Consider the following 16,596-nt stretch of genomic DNA (forward strand, 5'->3'; position numbering starts at 1 on the left):
CTATAGGGTAAAAATCATAATTTAAGAACAGTTGCAGTAAAAATAGATCAGACCTGTACAGTAAATAAGCACCAGAGATAAAAGTGACAGGGAGTGATCAGGACATAAAAACTCAGCAGTGAATGGCCAGGCATATAATATAAATATATTACATCATCAACTCGTTTTCTTTCATTTATTTTTTTGGGGGTCATTTTCAGAAATAAAAAGTAATTATATAAAAAAAAGAAAACACCTTCTAATGATGTAAACAGATAACACAGTGGCCTGTACACTGTGGGAAAACTCCCTAATTGTAATTAACTGATTATTATTAAACATGTTTACACGCTGTGACAGGCGGTGTGGAGTTCATGGTGGACAGTAGGGGGCGACACCGCGCTGCTTTCATTAAAACCAGCGAAGAAGTACGTACGCCTTACGTGGTTTGCGTGTGACGTCACCGCTCCTCACATGTGGGCCGTGTGCTATCACAACATTTAGCTTGTTTACAAAGTGCTTTTTACAGACTAACTCTTGGTCTTCACACACAGGGGACAGCCATGGCCTCCAGCTGCCGACGGCCTGAGCACACAGCTCCTCCGGACGTGGTCAGTGACGCGGTTTATTGTGATTTATTTTAGCGGCTAGGCTAACGGGGGTCTTACCTGGTTCAGGTCTGGGTCTTTAAAGGTCTCCAGTGTTGACTGATAACTGCTCAGTGTTAACATCTGATGTGTTTTATCGGAGTGTTAATGTGATGTGCTCTCATCTCTGCAGTTCTACAATGAAGAGGAGGCAAAGAAATACTCTCAGAAGTGAGTCCTGCTGTTGTTTGACTCAGATAAATCCAAAAGATGCTTCATCAGGGTCTGACTTCAAGCTTACATAAGCACAAGTGTTGACCTCTTATGAGCCAAGTTTCAGGCCCTAAGGTGGCGAGGCTTGGACCCATTTTATAGACTTGTTTTTGTGTGTTTTGTTTTGTTTTATTAACTCATTTTATTGTTTTTATAACCTTTGTTCTCTTTTATTTCTGTATATATATAGTGTAATGTTTTCAACAGTGATCGCTTTGACCGTCCTCATCCTTCTTCATGTAAAGATTAAACTTGTTTGTCGCATATTGGACTGTAACTGAAACCACTGTGTGTGTGTGTGTGTGTGTGTGTGTGTGTGTGTGTGTTTTTGTTGCTTCACAGCTCTCGAATGATTGAGATCCAGACCCAGATGTCAGAGAGAGCAGTAGAGCTTTTAAACCTGCCAGAAGGACACCCGTCCTTCCTGCTAGATGTGGGGTGAGTGGATGTTTACACGCAGCATTACACGAGTAGTATGATTTAAAAACACTTTGAGTCACATGAGACAGTAATCTTGTGTGTTTGTGATGTGATGGACTCAAGTCAAGTCTGTTTCTCAGGTGCGGCTCTGGTCTCAGTGGAGACTACCTGTCAGAGGAGGGACACTACTGGGTTGGAGTCGACATCAGCACCGCAATGCTGGGTTAGTTTGACACTGTTACATTTAAACAGGAGGCTACAGCTGGTTATTATACCAACATAACATCGAGGATGGGATGTTATTCTAAATATAATCTGGGATTTTGTTTGTCTTAATAATGTGAAATAGTTTAAAAGTTGTCTTTTCTTCATCTTTACCTCTTACAGCTACAAAAACATCTTTTCATAAGATATTCTGCTAGAACAAGATAGTATTCCTAAAGTATCTCCACTGTTAGAAGAAAAAGAAGACCTTATAGGCAGACAAATTTATTGTACATAATAAATCCTCATCCTTTATGTATCCAGTTATAATAATTTCTCATGTAAATTCATTGTGGTGCATCTTCTGTGACAGATGTCGCACTGGATAGAGAAGTAGAAGGAGACCTTTTAGTGGGGGACATGGGCCAGGGAATGCCTTTCCGACCCGGTACCTTTGACGGCTGCATCAGGTGAACAACAAAGCATGCAAAAGCAAAGTTTTTCTGTTCTGGATTAATTTTGAATAATTTCTGACTTAAGTTTTTCTTTTACCTTTTTGCTTTTTTCCCTGTCAGTATCTCCGCACTGCAGTGGCTCTGTAATGCCGACAAAAGGACACACAGTCCTCCAAAGAGACTCTACACCTTCTTTAGTACTTTATACTCTTCTCTGGTGAGGTTTCATTACTCTGTGTGACTTCTTTGATAAAAATGTAAACATCCAGATACCATATTTGATGATAAGGGATTTACTCATTTCTTTTTTCTCTTTCAGTCAAGAGGTGCACGTGCAGTTTTTCAGCTTTATCCAGAGAACTCAGAACAGGTGATATAATGTTGTTAATATTTTGATGTGAAATTTGAATATCTCTCCAGATTCCCTTACTCACCTTCAGTCTTCTTCTTCCTTCTTCAAAGCTTGAGCTGATCACAACGCAGGCCATGAGGGCAGGCTTCAGTGGAGGCATGGTGGTGGATTACCCAAACAGCAGCAAGGCTAAAAAGTCAGTACCGATCAGAAGCTGGGCTTTTATTTTGACGAGTTCAAGCTGCAGCCGTTGGCAATTGATTCCTTGTTAATAGCCTGTGAAATTAGGAGCAGTGTACTCGTAACAAGGCTAATTAGAACAAGCTGACAATAATATTGACACATTAGCCCTGTGATAAATGATCACACATTAAAATGCACTTTGCACATCTTGTTTGTTTCCAGGTTCTTCCTGTGTCTGTTTGCTGGAGCATCAGGAGTCCTTCCCAAAGTAAGAAACAAAGAAGTTAGAATTGATGCAGATTACAGATGTCTGCATTTGATTTTAGCTACATCATGATCACTGTAATCTCTGTTTGTTTTATTTTAGGGATTAGGAACAGAAACTTCAGACAGAGCTGTTTCCAACCAGGTCCAGTTTTCAGGACAAAGGTAAAGATATTCATATGTATTATGTGATCTATGTATCTATGAAATGCAATGCGATAATGTGGTTACTGCTGACTGCCACATGCTACATGTAAAGCATTTTGTTTGTTGTTTAAATGCATTCAAATGTTTTTTTAGTTAATTGCTTAAATAATTAATAGCTGCAGCCCTACTTTAGTCCATGTAAGAATTCCAGTTTATTACTTTATTCATTAGGATAGAAAGCAGGTCTGGGCCTTAATACGTGCAGGTTCAGACATACCTGCTTTGATTAAGCCAAAAGACCGAGAGAAATGTAAAAAGGGTTGTTGTCCTGTCTGACTTAAAACCCTGTCAGGCAGCTTTTCCTCCCCTTTACATAGTGATGTTTAAATCTACCTGGTAACTGGTAAACAAGAGGCTGAATTTGTGAAACATTCTGCATGATTGGGATATGAGTTTTGGATGTGCTTTCTCACAAAGAGCAAGGTGCATTTTAAATAAACTAATCAGCCACATTTTGTGTTTGTAAAGATGCCGGTTCAAGAACATGAAGGGGAAATCAGCGAAGAAAGGACGAGATTGGATCTTTGAGAAGAAGGAGAGGAGGAGAAGACAAGGACGGTACGTGCATGATTTTTGTTTTAAACGTTTTATGATCTTGTGCTGAAATATTCATGTTCTGAATAATGTAATATACTTCAGCTTTAACACTCGCTGACGCCTCTTTTCTCTCTGCTGTGCGTTTGCTGGCCTGCAGGGAGGTTCGAGCAGACACAAAATACACCGGACGTCAGAGAAGACCTCATTTTTAGCTCTGGCTTACGCTGTTGTGCCTTCATTAGCTCTCGTCTGTACCAGGCCGCACACACACCGCCTCTGGAAATGCAGAGTGTTTGGACTCATTTTCAAACTCTTTAATTCAAGTGGATGAGATGAGAAGGGTAAAAAAGCAATTACAGCTGATCGTTTTTATATTTGGTTGAGTGTTTGTTTCTCACAAATGATGGTAAGATTGCACTCTCCAGGTTCATCTTGGCTGGAAGACAGACATCTGTACTGCTCATGTGTGAGCAAAACACAGTAGAGACAGAGCTGACAGCAACAACAGTGTCGCAGAATTAAAACAAATTTTTATCAATGATCAGATGTCTCATCTCTGATCTGCTGTTTATTGTAATATCTGCAGGATTTTCACAATTAAAAATCTGCAAAAAATAGACATTTGTATTATATTTACTGTTGCAATCTCAATGCACGCTGGATTAGATTTGCAAAATGGCACACACTGTGCACGCACATTGGTAGTTCATTTAGTTAATGAGATTACAAAAAGGGGAAGAGTTGGTATGAAGGAAAAACAGCCTCGCTTATGAAGGGAAAATGAAACAAAATGAACTTTTAAATTAGATAGAAAAGCAGATTGCTGCAGAAACAATCAAAAGAAGTTTTTGGAAAATTAGTTTTCGTCTAAATGTCGACCATATTTATCAGTAGAATAGTGCTCAAAAGCCCTGCTACACATGTAGACTTGATTAAAACAATAAAATATACTATATTAATGGATAAAAAGAGACTTGATTAAAACAATAAAATATACTATATTAATGGATAAAAAGCAGTTATGATGGTGAAGGCAGAGTCATAAAAGCTTTTTGTTGTGCAGCAGCAGAACATCACAAACATCATTTAGGTTGAGGTTGAGTATTATCCATATATTTATATTTTTTAGTAGGTTTTCATTAGCGTGTAATCGCCTGAAAATAAGAATATCTACAGATGTTTCATCCACAGTCCACCATGTTGAGCTGGCATGTTTCTACAGTGACTCAGAACAGACAAACCAAACACTCGCTCCAGTTAGTGCATTTAATGGTTTCTCATGCTTGGATCAGGAGTGTTGAGGGGGTTGCATAAATCCTCCACACCGCTCCTTTTTAATCTGCTTCCTCCATACCTGTGTGCACCACGTGTGGCCGACAGAGGTCGCCGTGCGCTTTGGCACAGTGGAAACCACCTGGGCGTTATCTCTGAACCTGCCCAATCGATAACCAAACCAAACACAATTTCACCACTCAGCCACACACTCTCAGGTGGTCATTTCCTGTCAATCCGCCCTCCAGTCTGTTAGACTGACTTTAAACGGAACAAAAAGAAACTTCAATAAATAAAAAAAAATAATAAAAGAAGGATCAATTAGTGCGGATTGAGGAGGAAGTTGAGGGTGTGTAATGGGTTAACGGCGGAAGGCCTCGCCTCACCTTTAGTGCGCGTCACCCGGCTCTGTAAAGTGGTCCCACCATCCCAGTATCCAAAAGGGGAAAATCACCGCCTCTCGTCGCCGCCTGACGCTCCTACTCTCCCCGGTCGCTCTCACATCATCCTGTCGGTCTCCGCCCCGCTGCTCCATCTCACACATCCAGAAGAAGACACCGAGAACTGAAGGAATAAGAGTGGTTTACCGGAATCATGAAGGACCGCATGCAAGAACTTAAACATGTAAGTTAATGTTTGATTGTTTGACGCTCAGCATCCATCTGTTGCGTAAAGAAAGAAAGAGGCTTTCTGGACGCGCTTTTTTTTGGATGATGTACGACCGTGTGAGAGAGCACAGAGCTAGGTGCGCTGATTGAGCAACAGTTGTGAGTGTCGGGGGGTCTGATGGAGGCTGAAATTTTGTTTTATTGGAGGCAACAGGCACAGATTGCTACCGAGGATACAACCCCAGCTGAGATGAATGATTTCAGGTGTTCAGTCAAAGTCAAAGTCTTTTTTTAAGCCTCATTGTCAAACCGAAAAAAAAACACTTTCATCCTCCTGTTTATATATTTTAAGCAGGATTTCTCTGTATTTATGTGTTTAATCTCTAAAGGCTCGTTCATTTCATATTCAGAGTTACATTCTAGTATTTTCTGAATCAGAGTCTTAATAGTTTTCCAGAAAGACTTAGTTTGCAAATTGTGTACCTTATGTGGAAATATTTACCGGTGAATGTGTGTGTGCATGTGTGGGTATGGTTTGTTTGATCGATCGGGCCAACTATGGGTGTGTGGAAATTGGTCCCAGCTCGCCCATTTCACCTGTTAAATGTCCACCTTCTGCGCGTCACAGGCGGTCTCGTCTTAAAAAAATAAAATAACAGCCAGCCACCCACAACGAGCACAATGTTTTGTCCCTGTCCACACCTCTACCATCAATCCTACACCCTCTAATCTTCAAAATAAATCCTTAAAATCTATAAAATCCACGTTTTGACCACATGACAGCTGCACACATCTCTGCATATATAACATATAGTTTTTAAAGTATATATAATTGTCACTCAAAGCCATTTGTTGATGTTGAAACGAGACCCAGAGGATGTATGATTGATGATATTTCTGGCTTAAGTGTCATCCTCCATAGGAATGCTGCTTTAGAGCTTGATATAGGCTACTGTGTGTGTGTGTGTGTGTGTGTGTGTGGTGGTAAAGTGGCCATTGTCAGATGTGGGTAATTGGCAGTTAAGCTGAGGAGAGAGAGGGGAAACAATTTATGACTCCTCAGTTTTTCAGTGAAGATCTAGCTATGAATTGGCCTCAAGAGACAACCCTGCTCTGCCAACTGTGTGTGTGTGTGTGTGTGTGTGTGTGTGTGTGTGAGCGAGCGAGCGAGCAAGCGAGAGAGGCGTGTCTCCAGCCTTGCCATGCTGCCTCCTCTCATTGTTAGAAGCATGCAGTTGCACAATTGAAAGAAAGACAGAGAATTTTTTCTGTCTCAAACCGTTCAGGGTCGTCAGAAAATGTCCATCAGCCGCTGATTCTATTTTCTTTTATTATTTTTGATCATATCTTTAATGTCTGAGAAATGGCTGCTGGAGCAGCTCCAGCCAGACCAATTTCAGGCAATCTGGACCAAATAAAATTGAGGTAAATTGCATGTCACACACAGTTATTTCCCATCAGCGCTAGATTAATATTGTTTTCCATTTGCAGCCTCAAGTTAAAGCAGCTTCTTGAATCTCATGTAGATATTTTAGCAGGTCTAGGCGGCATATTACACCAGTACAGACATGTGTGTCTGTATAAAAGCTCTAAATAATGGTTGTTAGATTTGGGCTGCAACTGGTTTTTATTCCAATATTGATTAATCTGTCATTTGTAAAGCAAGCTTACAAGTTTTTCAGTACATAAATCCAAGATTACATCTTCAAACATCTTGTTTTGCCCGACTAATAGTACAAATTCAAAGATATTTCATTTATATAAAACACAGAAAAGTAAATGCTGCAGTGTAGAGATGCTAGAACCAGATAGTTTAGTCAGATTTGCTCGATCAAACCCGGTTGAGCTCCAGGTTTAATCTAGAGAAATGCTGTAACTTGTGTAAATGTTCTTGCTGAGGTTCGCTGATGAGAGCTCACTGGGTTACTAGCAACACTTTAGCTCAGTTTGTGACACTGAGTTTGACATGAACAGTGTACTTGTTGATATAATTCTTTTATATCTACAGACACAGAGATACGTTGTAAACGTGTTGTTAATATGTAAACAACGCATTGATTTTTTAAAAATGTGTTGTTTATGCGTTAATGCAGCGATCATTACACTTTGGTATTTATCCTCGCTCTCATTTATCAGACAGGACCTCTGGTTAATATCTTCATTTAGCTGTAAACATGCCAGAAGATGAACTGCCTCCGTAGCCTTATAATAACTGGATTTATAATAACTAGTTTCTTTGTTTTCTGGACAAAATGATCCTCTGTGACCTTTGAACAACTTGTTTTGTTTTTTCCATCATATACATTACATTATGTTTCTGTTTCTAGCTACTTGTGTGCGTGTGTTCATTTAATTATTAGCTATATGTGTGATTTGTTGACTGCACTAGGAGTTTTTTGGGGCCACAAATGAAATCTTGCTTAGGGCCACTAAATGCCTAGGGCCGGCCCTGGCTACGTAGGAGAGGGTGAAGCGAGGTGGTTGGACATTTCACTAAATCTTACACACTGATTTGAACTGAACTGATCTAAATTTAAACTTTCCAGCTCTCACTAAGCTGCATCTAAACTCGTATTCTACATCACAAAACAGACACATGATGCGTTTTTGTTTTTTTTGGTATAATCGCACCGATCCAGCCTTTTCTCCCCTGATACCACAATACAGGACATCTGCTGATACTGAGTGCCAACCCGATATCAGTGCTCTGCAGCCTGTTAATGAATGTTATTGACAGTGGATTGCAACATCTGGCCAATACTGGTGCTGATACTGATCAGTGTATTGGACTGTTGCACCCAAAGATTTGTTTTTATGTGGTTTCATTCAGGAGGACTTGTTCTCTCGGTTAAATGTTGTCATTATTTTTTGGACTTTTTATCTTCTAGTATGAAAATATATTTTCTGAACTTATTATATAACTTATATTCCAGAGATGTAACATAAGCATTAATTGTCACATACAAACCAAACACGGGTGCAGCCAAAAGAACTGAGCATTACAGATTTTGTTGCTTTCCTGTGTTTGCGTGTGTGTGTTTTTGTAGAGTCACACTGCAAGTTTACTCACCCATGTACTTGTGTGTCATTTTGGCAGGAAATTGAGTTTTGCTCATATGTGTGTGAGGGCGCAGGTTCTGCTCCAACATTGCCCATATGCACATAAAACTACTTTATGAGCTCAACACCTGCCTACGACTCGGCTCTTCGAGAAGCTCATTAGCTTGCTGCCTAAAAACTGCCAGTCTCAATAACTAAAATGGTCACACGGCCTCTCCCCTCCCCTCCTCACCTCGTCCTATCAATCCCAGTTGGCCAAGCAGTGATTTAGTGACAGATGGCGCAGATAAGATGCGTTTGTCAGCCTTTTGAAAGCACTGAGACCTACAGGGGGAGACATGCTGATGAGGTTATTACAGATTTCACACACCACAACGACTGTTATCAATCAATTTTTTTTTTCCTGACGTTTTATCGGCTCCATCTTTATTTTTTCTGTCTCCCCGTTTGATTGACCATATCTACCTCTTTCCCTATCTCCATCCCTTTTAATAATAACCCTCTCTCTTATTTCAGCCTCTTGATAATGGGGAGTTCCTCTATTATTGCTCTTCCCCTGTCAGTGATTTATTAGATGGCTTCTTGTCCTCCTCTACATTTTTCCTTTCTTTTCTCGCTTCTGTCTTCTCGGTGCAGCCCTGTTAGTCAGTGTTAGCACTGGTTGAGACAGCTCTTTGTGAGCGTGTATGGCCAGGCTACTCACTGTCACTGCTTGTTTGGCATTAGAGTGACACATTAACTAATAGGTTGGATGTGGAGCAACGACTCAGAGGCTGTGTGTGTCTTTTAACTTTCCTGTTTCTTTTCATTATCCCGTCTCTTTTTTTCTCTGCTCACATCCATCTCTCCTCTTTATCCCTCTTCGTGTTATTACCTCTTTTTTTCTCCTGTCCTTGACCCGATCTTGACTGTTGATACACGAACAACAGTCACAAAAAAAGCCACTTTGGTTGCTGTTGAACTGAACATTTGTAGAGGGTCAGAGGTTGTATTTGTCCTCGTTCAGAGCTTTGAGCTTCTGTAAATGCTCCATCTGTGGTGGTGAAACCAGCAGCTCTCTGGTTGTGCTCCTCGGATGAGCTTTTATCCTAAAAATCAGTGGTGGAGGGAATAAAACAGCAGCGAAATGCATTGTCATCATACTGTTTTGTCACTATAACCACAAGAAAGGCATACACATTATTCATAAACACATAGAGGCTGAATAACTGCTTTAATGAGCCATGAAATGAGTGGAACCGATTTGGCATTTGACCAGGGACTTGTCTGTCTTTGTAAATGAGTTGACGGTTGCATTGGTATCTCTTGGCTGTTAATAGGTAATTTTGAAATGTGTGAGTGGACGGTTCATTGAATCATTGTGCGCTACACCATCCTTACCCATACCAGTAAAGCGTGAAATAAGAGCTCGTATTGATGACTTCTTTGAGCTGTCTATCAGTGTCTGCTGGGTTTTATGATGTCTGTAAAACCTGTTCTCATGCAGCCTTAGAGGCATCAGCTAATGGAGATCCTAATGATAAATATGGACGATTCTGTAATCAAACCTTCCCCCATCTGCTGTGGGAGAATTAACTTTGAGTCATTTTTGTTAATGCTGCTAAAATGTAATTTGTAATGTGGTAACCTCCCCTTTCACATCATCTTATAATTGATAGCAGCGGAAATCTTTAGCAGTACAGATAGCGCTTTTTTAAAATTACATAAACTTCACGTCAGGAGGTTGTGAACTGTAATTGACCTCATTAGGCCCTAATTCGGTCTGTCTTTGTTGGCTGATAATCCTACTTAATAATAATAATAATAATAATAATAATAATAATAATAATAATAATAATAATAAAAATAATAATACAGAGTGAGACTGAACAGGCCCTCTGAAGTAAATAATGAAATGCATTAGTCACCAGCATTCATCGTCATTCTATATAAGCGCCTTGTGATCTGATCATTTGTCAGTGCTCGCCAAAGCCAAAGTGTAGGTGAGACTAAGTGGTTCAGGTGGAGTAGCGTTGATCAAACACAGGAGACAGGGAACTTCCTTTCACCAGCTTAATAGCTGTTTATATAATGACGGAGAGGATGTGTGGTCTACAGGTCAACATAAATACCACAGTAAATAACCAGGTTATATAAAATATGGTTGTCATTAATGACAACACTAAACAGTATAACTAACAGAGGATGGCAAATCCAAATTAGTTCAATATGCCAATGTCAATGAAGAGAGTAATAAGTGCAGTTACACTCAAACATTGCATGCATGTAATATCAGACCAACATATTACTCCAACCTACAACACTGCAGCTTGATATGGCCTGCATTTAACATTTTATGCATTTATCGTTTATCTGGGGAAATGCAGATGTCACTATAAAATCTAAGTGAGCTGGTACAGATGTAGCAGCTAACAACAAAAGGTTACATTTAACTAGCTTCACTTAGCTTAAACTAACGTCATATGTTTTACATATGAACACAAAGACAGATATGATATAACTTCTGTTTCATTCACGCACACACAGATAATCCAAAGGAGTAAAACTGTAAAGTCCCTCTTGTACAACTTACTACCTTCTTTTCTACATTAACTTCCTGCTTTTTCGCTAATTAAGAGTAGCCACGCGACGAGCAGGCGGGGTTCACTTATGCACACTGCATGCCGGAGTCCACTGTCATCAGGTAGCTGGTTAGGTTTAAGCACCAAAATAACAATTTTGGGGTTGTACAAGTATAATATAATAATTTGGATTAAAAACAAACTAGTAGCATTAACTTTTTGGCCTCTTGGAGGCAGCAGAAACTGAATGAATACTGACATTTTATCACGTTTTTTAGGTTGACATGGTAACGTTTTTCATACATTTCATACATACATTAACGTTTTTCAAAGCATGTGGTTGCACATGTTTGCTCAAACACTCTGAGCTTCATGATGGATCTTCAGAAACCTAGAGACTACATCCATTTTTAATTATACAGTCTATGTTCTTTAGCTCTTTGGCTGCCGCTATGGTCACCAGCTAGTTGCTAAGTGTGTCTGTCTGCTGTTTGTTGCTGAGCAGGTAGTGTAAAGTGGGTGTTTAGAGCTTTTCCCCCCGCTTAAAATAGCCACCCCTTGAGAATGAAAATGACACTATGAGAGTGGATGGACAATTATAATTCCTACACTGTTTGCTGAAATGACTGATGCTGTTGGTTTTCAGTCCTGTGAAAAAGACTTTGTCGAACATTATAAATATTATGAAGCCAAAACAATCAATTAGTCCATTGGCAGCAACTAATGATAATTGATTAAATGTTTGAGGCAATTTTCAAGCAAAAATTAAAACATTTTCCAGTTACAGCTTCTAAAATACAAGGATTTTTCTGCTTCTCCTCTCCTTATGTCATAGAAAAGTGGATATCTGAGTTTTGGACTGTTGGTCACACAAAACAAGCAATTTAAAGACATGCGCTTAAGGAAATTGTGCTGGCATTTCATTTTTTTTACTATTTTCCAACATTTTAAAGACCGCAAATGAATAAATGTTTTGAGAAAATAATAGGCAGATTATTCAGTAAGGTAAATAATCTCAAATTCAAGCCCTTAAATATATTTTTTCTTAATTCTCTATCTCTCCGCCTCTCCCCACCCTCTGTTTTCTGATATTTTTCTTTGGGAGCTTCTGAAGCTCTGTCATCTCTCCCTCTCAGAGACATGATTCTTTTTCTCCTCATCCTGCCATTCCTCAACATCCCTCTCACTCTCCGTTACATCTCTCCCATATCTACAATATAATTGTGTTAGTGGCGCATTGGTGCTGCCCTTCATGGTCAGGCAGACGCAAACCGAGGCGCTTTGAATATATTCCACAGGGCAAGAAGAAGACGACACTGGGGGTGGGAAAGGCCACAGAATAAGTGGTGACAGCACATCCCTTTTCCCTGCCTGTGATCTGTCATTAAAGTTCAATTGAAGCTTTATGACATTTTCTCACCCACTACTGCAACACTGAACGCTGTCCGACCACCCGCAGCTGCCTACATGCATGCCCGGGGCAGACAAGTTTGTTAATGAACATCCTCAACAGCATGTAATTTATGTATTCTTCATATCTATCCATTGGCCAATTATGTGCTAACAAGCCCAAATGGAAGTAAGCATTCACTATTTAGTCTGAAAGGTCAGTCATCTCATCTGTGTCCCTGTGGCAGAAAGAGTTATCTCTGTGAGAACTGGCAGATGCAGACATTTTGAATTCGGGCCAGAAATTGATTATCATTGATTTGTAGAAAGACGTGTCATTATTTAACCTTTTATGGTGTGGCAGTTTGTAAATTTGTATTTAGTCGTGTTTAAATTGCCTCACTTTGATGATTACACTGTTAAAGGTCACAAAGATGTGAAAGAGACAGAGGGCGGAGGGGAATGAAAGACAGAGAGAGGAAAATGTCAGGAGGAGCATGAGAGGGGATAAAATCTAGGATAAGATGATCCAGGAAGAGATTACATGAGAAAGATGAAGAAGTTAAACCTGTTCCTCTCAGGATGAAGTAATAAAACAGACGCAGCACAAAAGCATCAAAGTGTAAGTTTAGTTGGATGAATGAGGTCTTGAAGAAGGATAGCGGGATGTAACAAAGAAAAGACAAAGGGAAGGCGTGAGGAGGGAGAGCGAGACAGAGGTAACAGAGTACACGCTGTGTGGGCCAGCCGCTGTAGTGAAGCTGAAGTCTGGAGGAAGAGAGAGAGAGAAGGAGGCGAGAGAATGACGGACAGGGAGAATGAGAAAGAAAAAGGAAGATGATTAAAGGGGGAGGACATTGAGGAGGATTGTTAGGAAAAGGAAATTGCTGCACATGCACACACTCTGACTCTCTGTGCTGCTGCTGCTGCTTCATTTCTTCTCCCACCCACATTATTTCTTCTTCGTGTATCTGCTGATCCCTGCTTGCTGCGGGCAGGGCTGATGAAACCCTCTTGTTAACCTCAGTCAGATCTGTTTTTTTTGTGTTTTTTTACTGGAATGCAAAGTATCTTGATGTACGTTTATTTCAACAAACTCAAGGAAGGAATCATATAGAGACAGAGACATTTTTTAAGGATGGATTTGCAGATTGCATCACCTCTTCTTTGAACTCTTTCACAAATTGCTGTTTTTCAGTCTGAAACTGTGTTCGTGTTAGCCGTTTTCTGTGTAGGACCACAGGTTTTGTTTTTCCCTAACCCATCAGTCAAGAGTGAAGTAGACACCCTGCTGGCATCATCTGCAGTCGACATGGAAGCCGCGGTAGAAATGACTCTCAGCCAGATAACATAGATTTAAGAAATGCACCAATTTAAGAGTAGTTATTTTTGAAACCTTTTACTACCTGTACAGTCGATCATCCGCACTTTTCTCTATTGCCAGAGAAAATTACGTCCCCTTTCTCAATGCCACCTGCAAAGATATGATTTCAGATAACAGTTTTTCCAACTGGGAAATAGCATCAATGAGCACGGCAGCAGATTTTTTTGAATTGCTGGAGGATTTGAATTAGATTTGGAGATGTGGAGAGAAGGGTCTATCTGCAGTTCTGGATTAACTTTATAACCCAAACCAAGTAGTTTTGGTGCCCAAATCTGCAGATAGACTTGGTTGGATATTTGATATTTTAAAGTGAAAGCTACTCTTGTCTGTCAACCTTTTTCCGAACAGGTTACGACCCAGCTAATGCAGGGAAAGAAGTAACATAAAACTGTATTTGGTAAAAAAAGAGTACGAGAAGAATACTCTCTAAAAATCAAGTTATCTAAATCATAAAGTAAAGAAAAACCTCACTGTCTACAACCTTAAACATAGTCACACTAACAAAAATATCTCTGAGTGTGTGCTGTATCAGTAAAATTAACTAAATCTAGCACAGTGTCCAGGTATCAAACATCTCCACAAAATACAAGTTGATGCACTTAGTAACATTGTCAGTTGTTCATGAGTATAACAGAGGCGAGCTCAACACAAAAACCAGACCGGGTGCTGCTCCACTCAGGATCCTCAGGTCTCCAAAAAGTGGTGACGGTGGTGGCCACGACTCATCAACTGGTACCAAACAGGGCCAGGCGTCTGCACCTAACATGTACACAAGTAACAAATTCACCATACTAACTTTATCAGGTTGTTATGTTTAAGGTTAGGGTTATAAGTCACCCAAAAGTTTCTGGTTCTTGTGCCAAGTCTGCTGAAATAATCACTAGAGAGAGACAGCAGAGTGTGTAGATCTGCATTTATCTCAGATTCAAACTCAAATGTCTCACCTAAACAGAAGAATGGATTCTCCTCTCTGTGATTGCTCCCCGCAATAACACAAAAGTAATACAAATTTATCAGTTGAAGTGCATAGATCTGTGATAGTATGCATGAAAAAATGTGCCGCATTTTCTTTTTTCCGGCTGACTACATCTGCAAATCTTCACACTCGCCATTTTCAAAGATTGTTCCTGGTGTTGTTGTCACTGAGGAGACAGCATGGTAATGTGAAAGGAACTGGCTGAGTTTTACATTTGGCAATCTATCACTTCCTGTGTCCTCTCGTCACCCACGCTGTTCCCTGGTTGTGTAATTATCCTGTCCCAATAGCCCTACACTGTTTCCTCCTCCATCAGCCGGTCAGTCATAATTCGTGGTTTTGCTGTGTCAGCATTAGTTCGGCACCACCACTGCTTTTATTAGTATTTTGTAATCAATATATATGTTTACTGTAAAACTACACAATCATTGGTTGTTTTTTTCTGCTGACGTATAACTTCAATTCACCTCCTGCACTTAAAAATAAAGTCACTCTGCGTGCGAGCATCAGCTGGAGGCTTACAGTGTAAGTGAAAATTTAATTTTCATGTGTGATTTTATACCCAGCTGTTCCTGCGTGCTTACAGACTCTCTCAGCCTGTAGGTGGTGGATATCCTGTGGGCTTGGTGGATGTCTTGTGGGCTTGAGTACTGTATATGTGCAGTTTAATGTCTACACATGAGGAGCAGTTTGAGTTTTAACCATGGAAGTCGTTACTTTTTCAAAAGACTGTTTGAGGTTTAGACTTGGCTCTAGAGTGAAAAGGCCAGTTCGCCCAGATTACAAAAAAATGTATTCTCTTACTTACTTTTAGTTGTATCTTTCTATCTTTTGGTTACTTTGGAAGGGCTCTAACTATCATAATGCATTAGCCACCAATGTTAAGCCGACCTACAGTTTTAGTCTTAATTGCCGTGTGTTGTGATGTCTCCACGTTCTTTCTAGAAACAATGTCTTAGTTACTCTCTAATTTATAGACCTGTCTATGATATTGTCTATAAGAACTGTTCACCACAAGGTCTGCAAAGTATCCAAGGTACTGTGGTTGTCCCCAAATGGTGGAATGACCTACCAATGGCTACAAGAACAGCAACATCCCTTTCTACCTTTAAAAAACTTGTAAAAACCTTTCTCTTTCGAGAATGCTTCCCTGCCTAACAAAATTAACAAAACTAACAAACTACTCTGTGCTCCTTTACACCTTTGTCAGCTTATGTCCTCCTCTGTAAGTCGCTTTGGATAAAAGCATCTGCTAAATGCAATGTAATGTAATGTAATCCAAGGTAAAGGAGGTGTTGTTAAGTTTTCTGAATCTTACATTTCACTTCTGTGATCATCATAAATAAAATCACATTCTGGCAACATAAATATGAGAGACACCACAGATGTTGGGCAATTGGAACCTGTATAACCAGAGGTAAGTAAGAAAATGTGTTTTGTAATCTTCATGAACTGACCCTTTTAAAGATTAGAATTAGGTTTGGGCTAATTATGATAAGGAAGTTGGCAGCGTTCACATCATCTGAACATGTGTACTCTGTATCAGTTCAATTTGGGGGTAAACGTCGCATTTCTTTGACTTTTCAGGCACTTCCATGTTATTACGTTGGAGATATCAGAGCAGGAAAATCACAGTTTCCGCGCTGTTTTTTACGCCTTTGATGTTGACGTGAAGTCGGAAACTGATCATTATGGTAATTACTGGAAACATGAACGCGACGTCAGGCAAACGTTAGGGGCAAGTCATATGGTAGTAAGGGTGCACACAATCACACAGCAGAAGAATACGTGTGTGTGTGTGTGTGACCTGAAACATGACTTGTCCTCTTTGTGTCTCCTCTGTCTGAGCTATAAGCAGATTTACATACCCTGAGAGCAGATTGGA

The 16,596-nt window shown here is 40.0% G+C and overlaps 2 protein-coding genes across 4 annotated transcripts in view; both read left to right on the forward strand.

Moving 5' to 3' along the window:
* The first annotated feature begins 407 nt into the window (after window positions 1-407).
* Window positions 408-4,078, forward strand: bud23 (BUD23 rRNA methyltransferase and ribosome maturation factor). The gene is made up of 12 exons (XM_027279962.1): window positions 408-590; window positions 760-797; window positions 1,182-1,277; window positions 1,400-1,482; window positions 1,837-1,933; window positions 2,039-2,135; window positions 2,238-2,288; window positions 2,381-2,466; window positions 2,676-2,721; window positions 2,821-2,882; window positions 3,393-3,482; window positions 3,619-4,078. Exons 1-12 carry the CDS (start codon window positions 543-545, stop codon window positions 3,671-3,673), a joined length of 849 nt encoding a protein of 282 aa, XP_027135763.1. The 5' UTR covers window positions 408-542; the 3' UTR covers window positions 3,674-4,078.
* Window positions 4,079-4,894: 816 nt separating this feature from the next.
* stx1a (syntaxin 1A (brain)) overlaps window positions 4,895-16,596 on the forward strand; it is a 56,060-nt gene continuing 44,358 nt past the window's right edge. Inside the window, exon 1 of one of the 3 annotated variants that reach the window (XM_027280789.1) lies at window positions 4,895-5,357. In XM_027280789.1, coding sequence (XP_027136590.1) covers window positions 5,328-5,357 — 30 coding nt within the window. In that variant the 5' untranslated portion in view covers window positions 4,895-5,327. The remainder of the gene's footprint in view (window positions 5,358-16,596) is intronic. The other 2 variants (XM_027280790.1, XM_027280788.1) reach the window with 2 other exon arrangements.

This window comes from Larimichthys crocea, chromosome VII (assembly GCF_000972845.2).
Source record: "Larimichthys crocea isolate SSNF chromosome VII, L_crocea_2.0, whole genome shotgun sequence".
Classification (NCBI taxonomy): Eukaryota; Metazoa; Chordata; class Actinopteri; family Sciaenidae; genus Larimichthys; species Larimichthys crocea.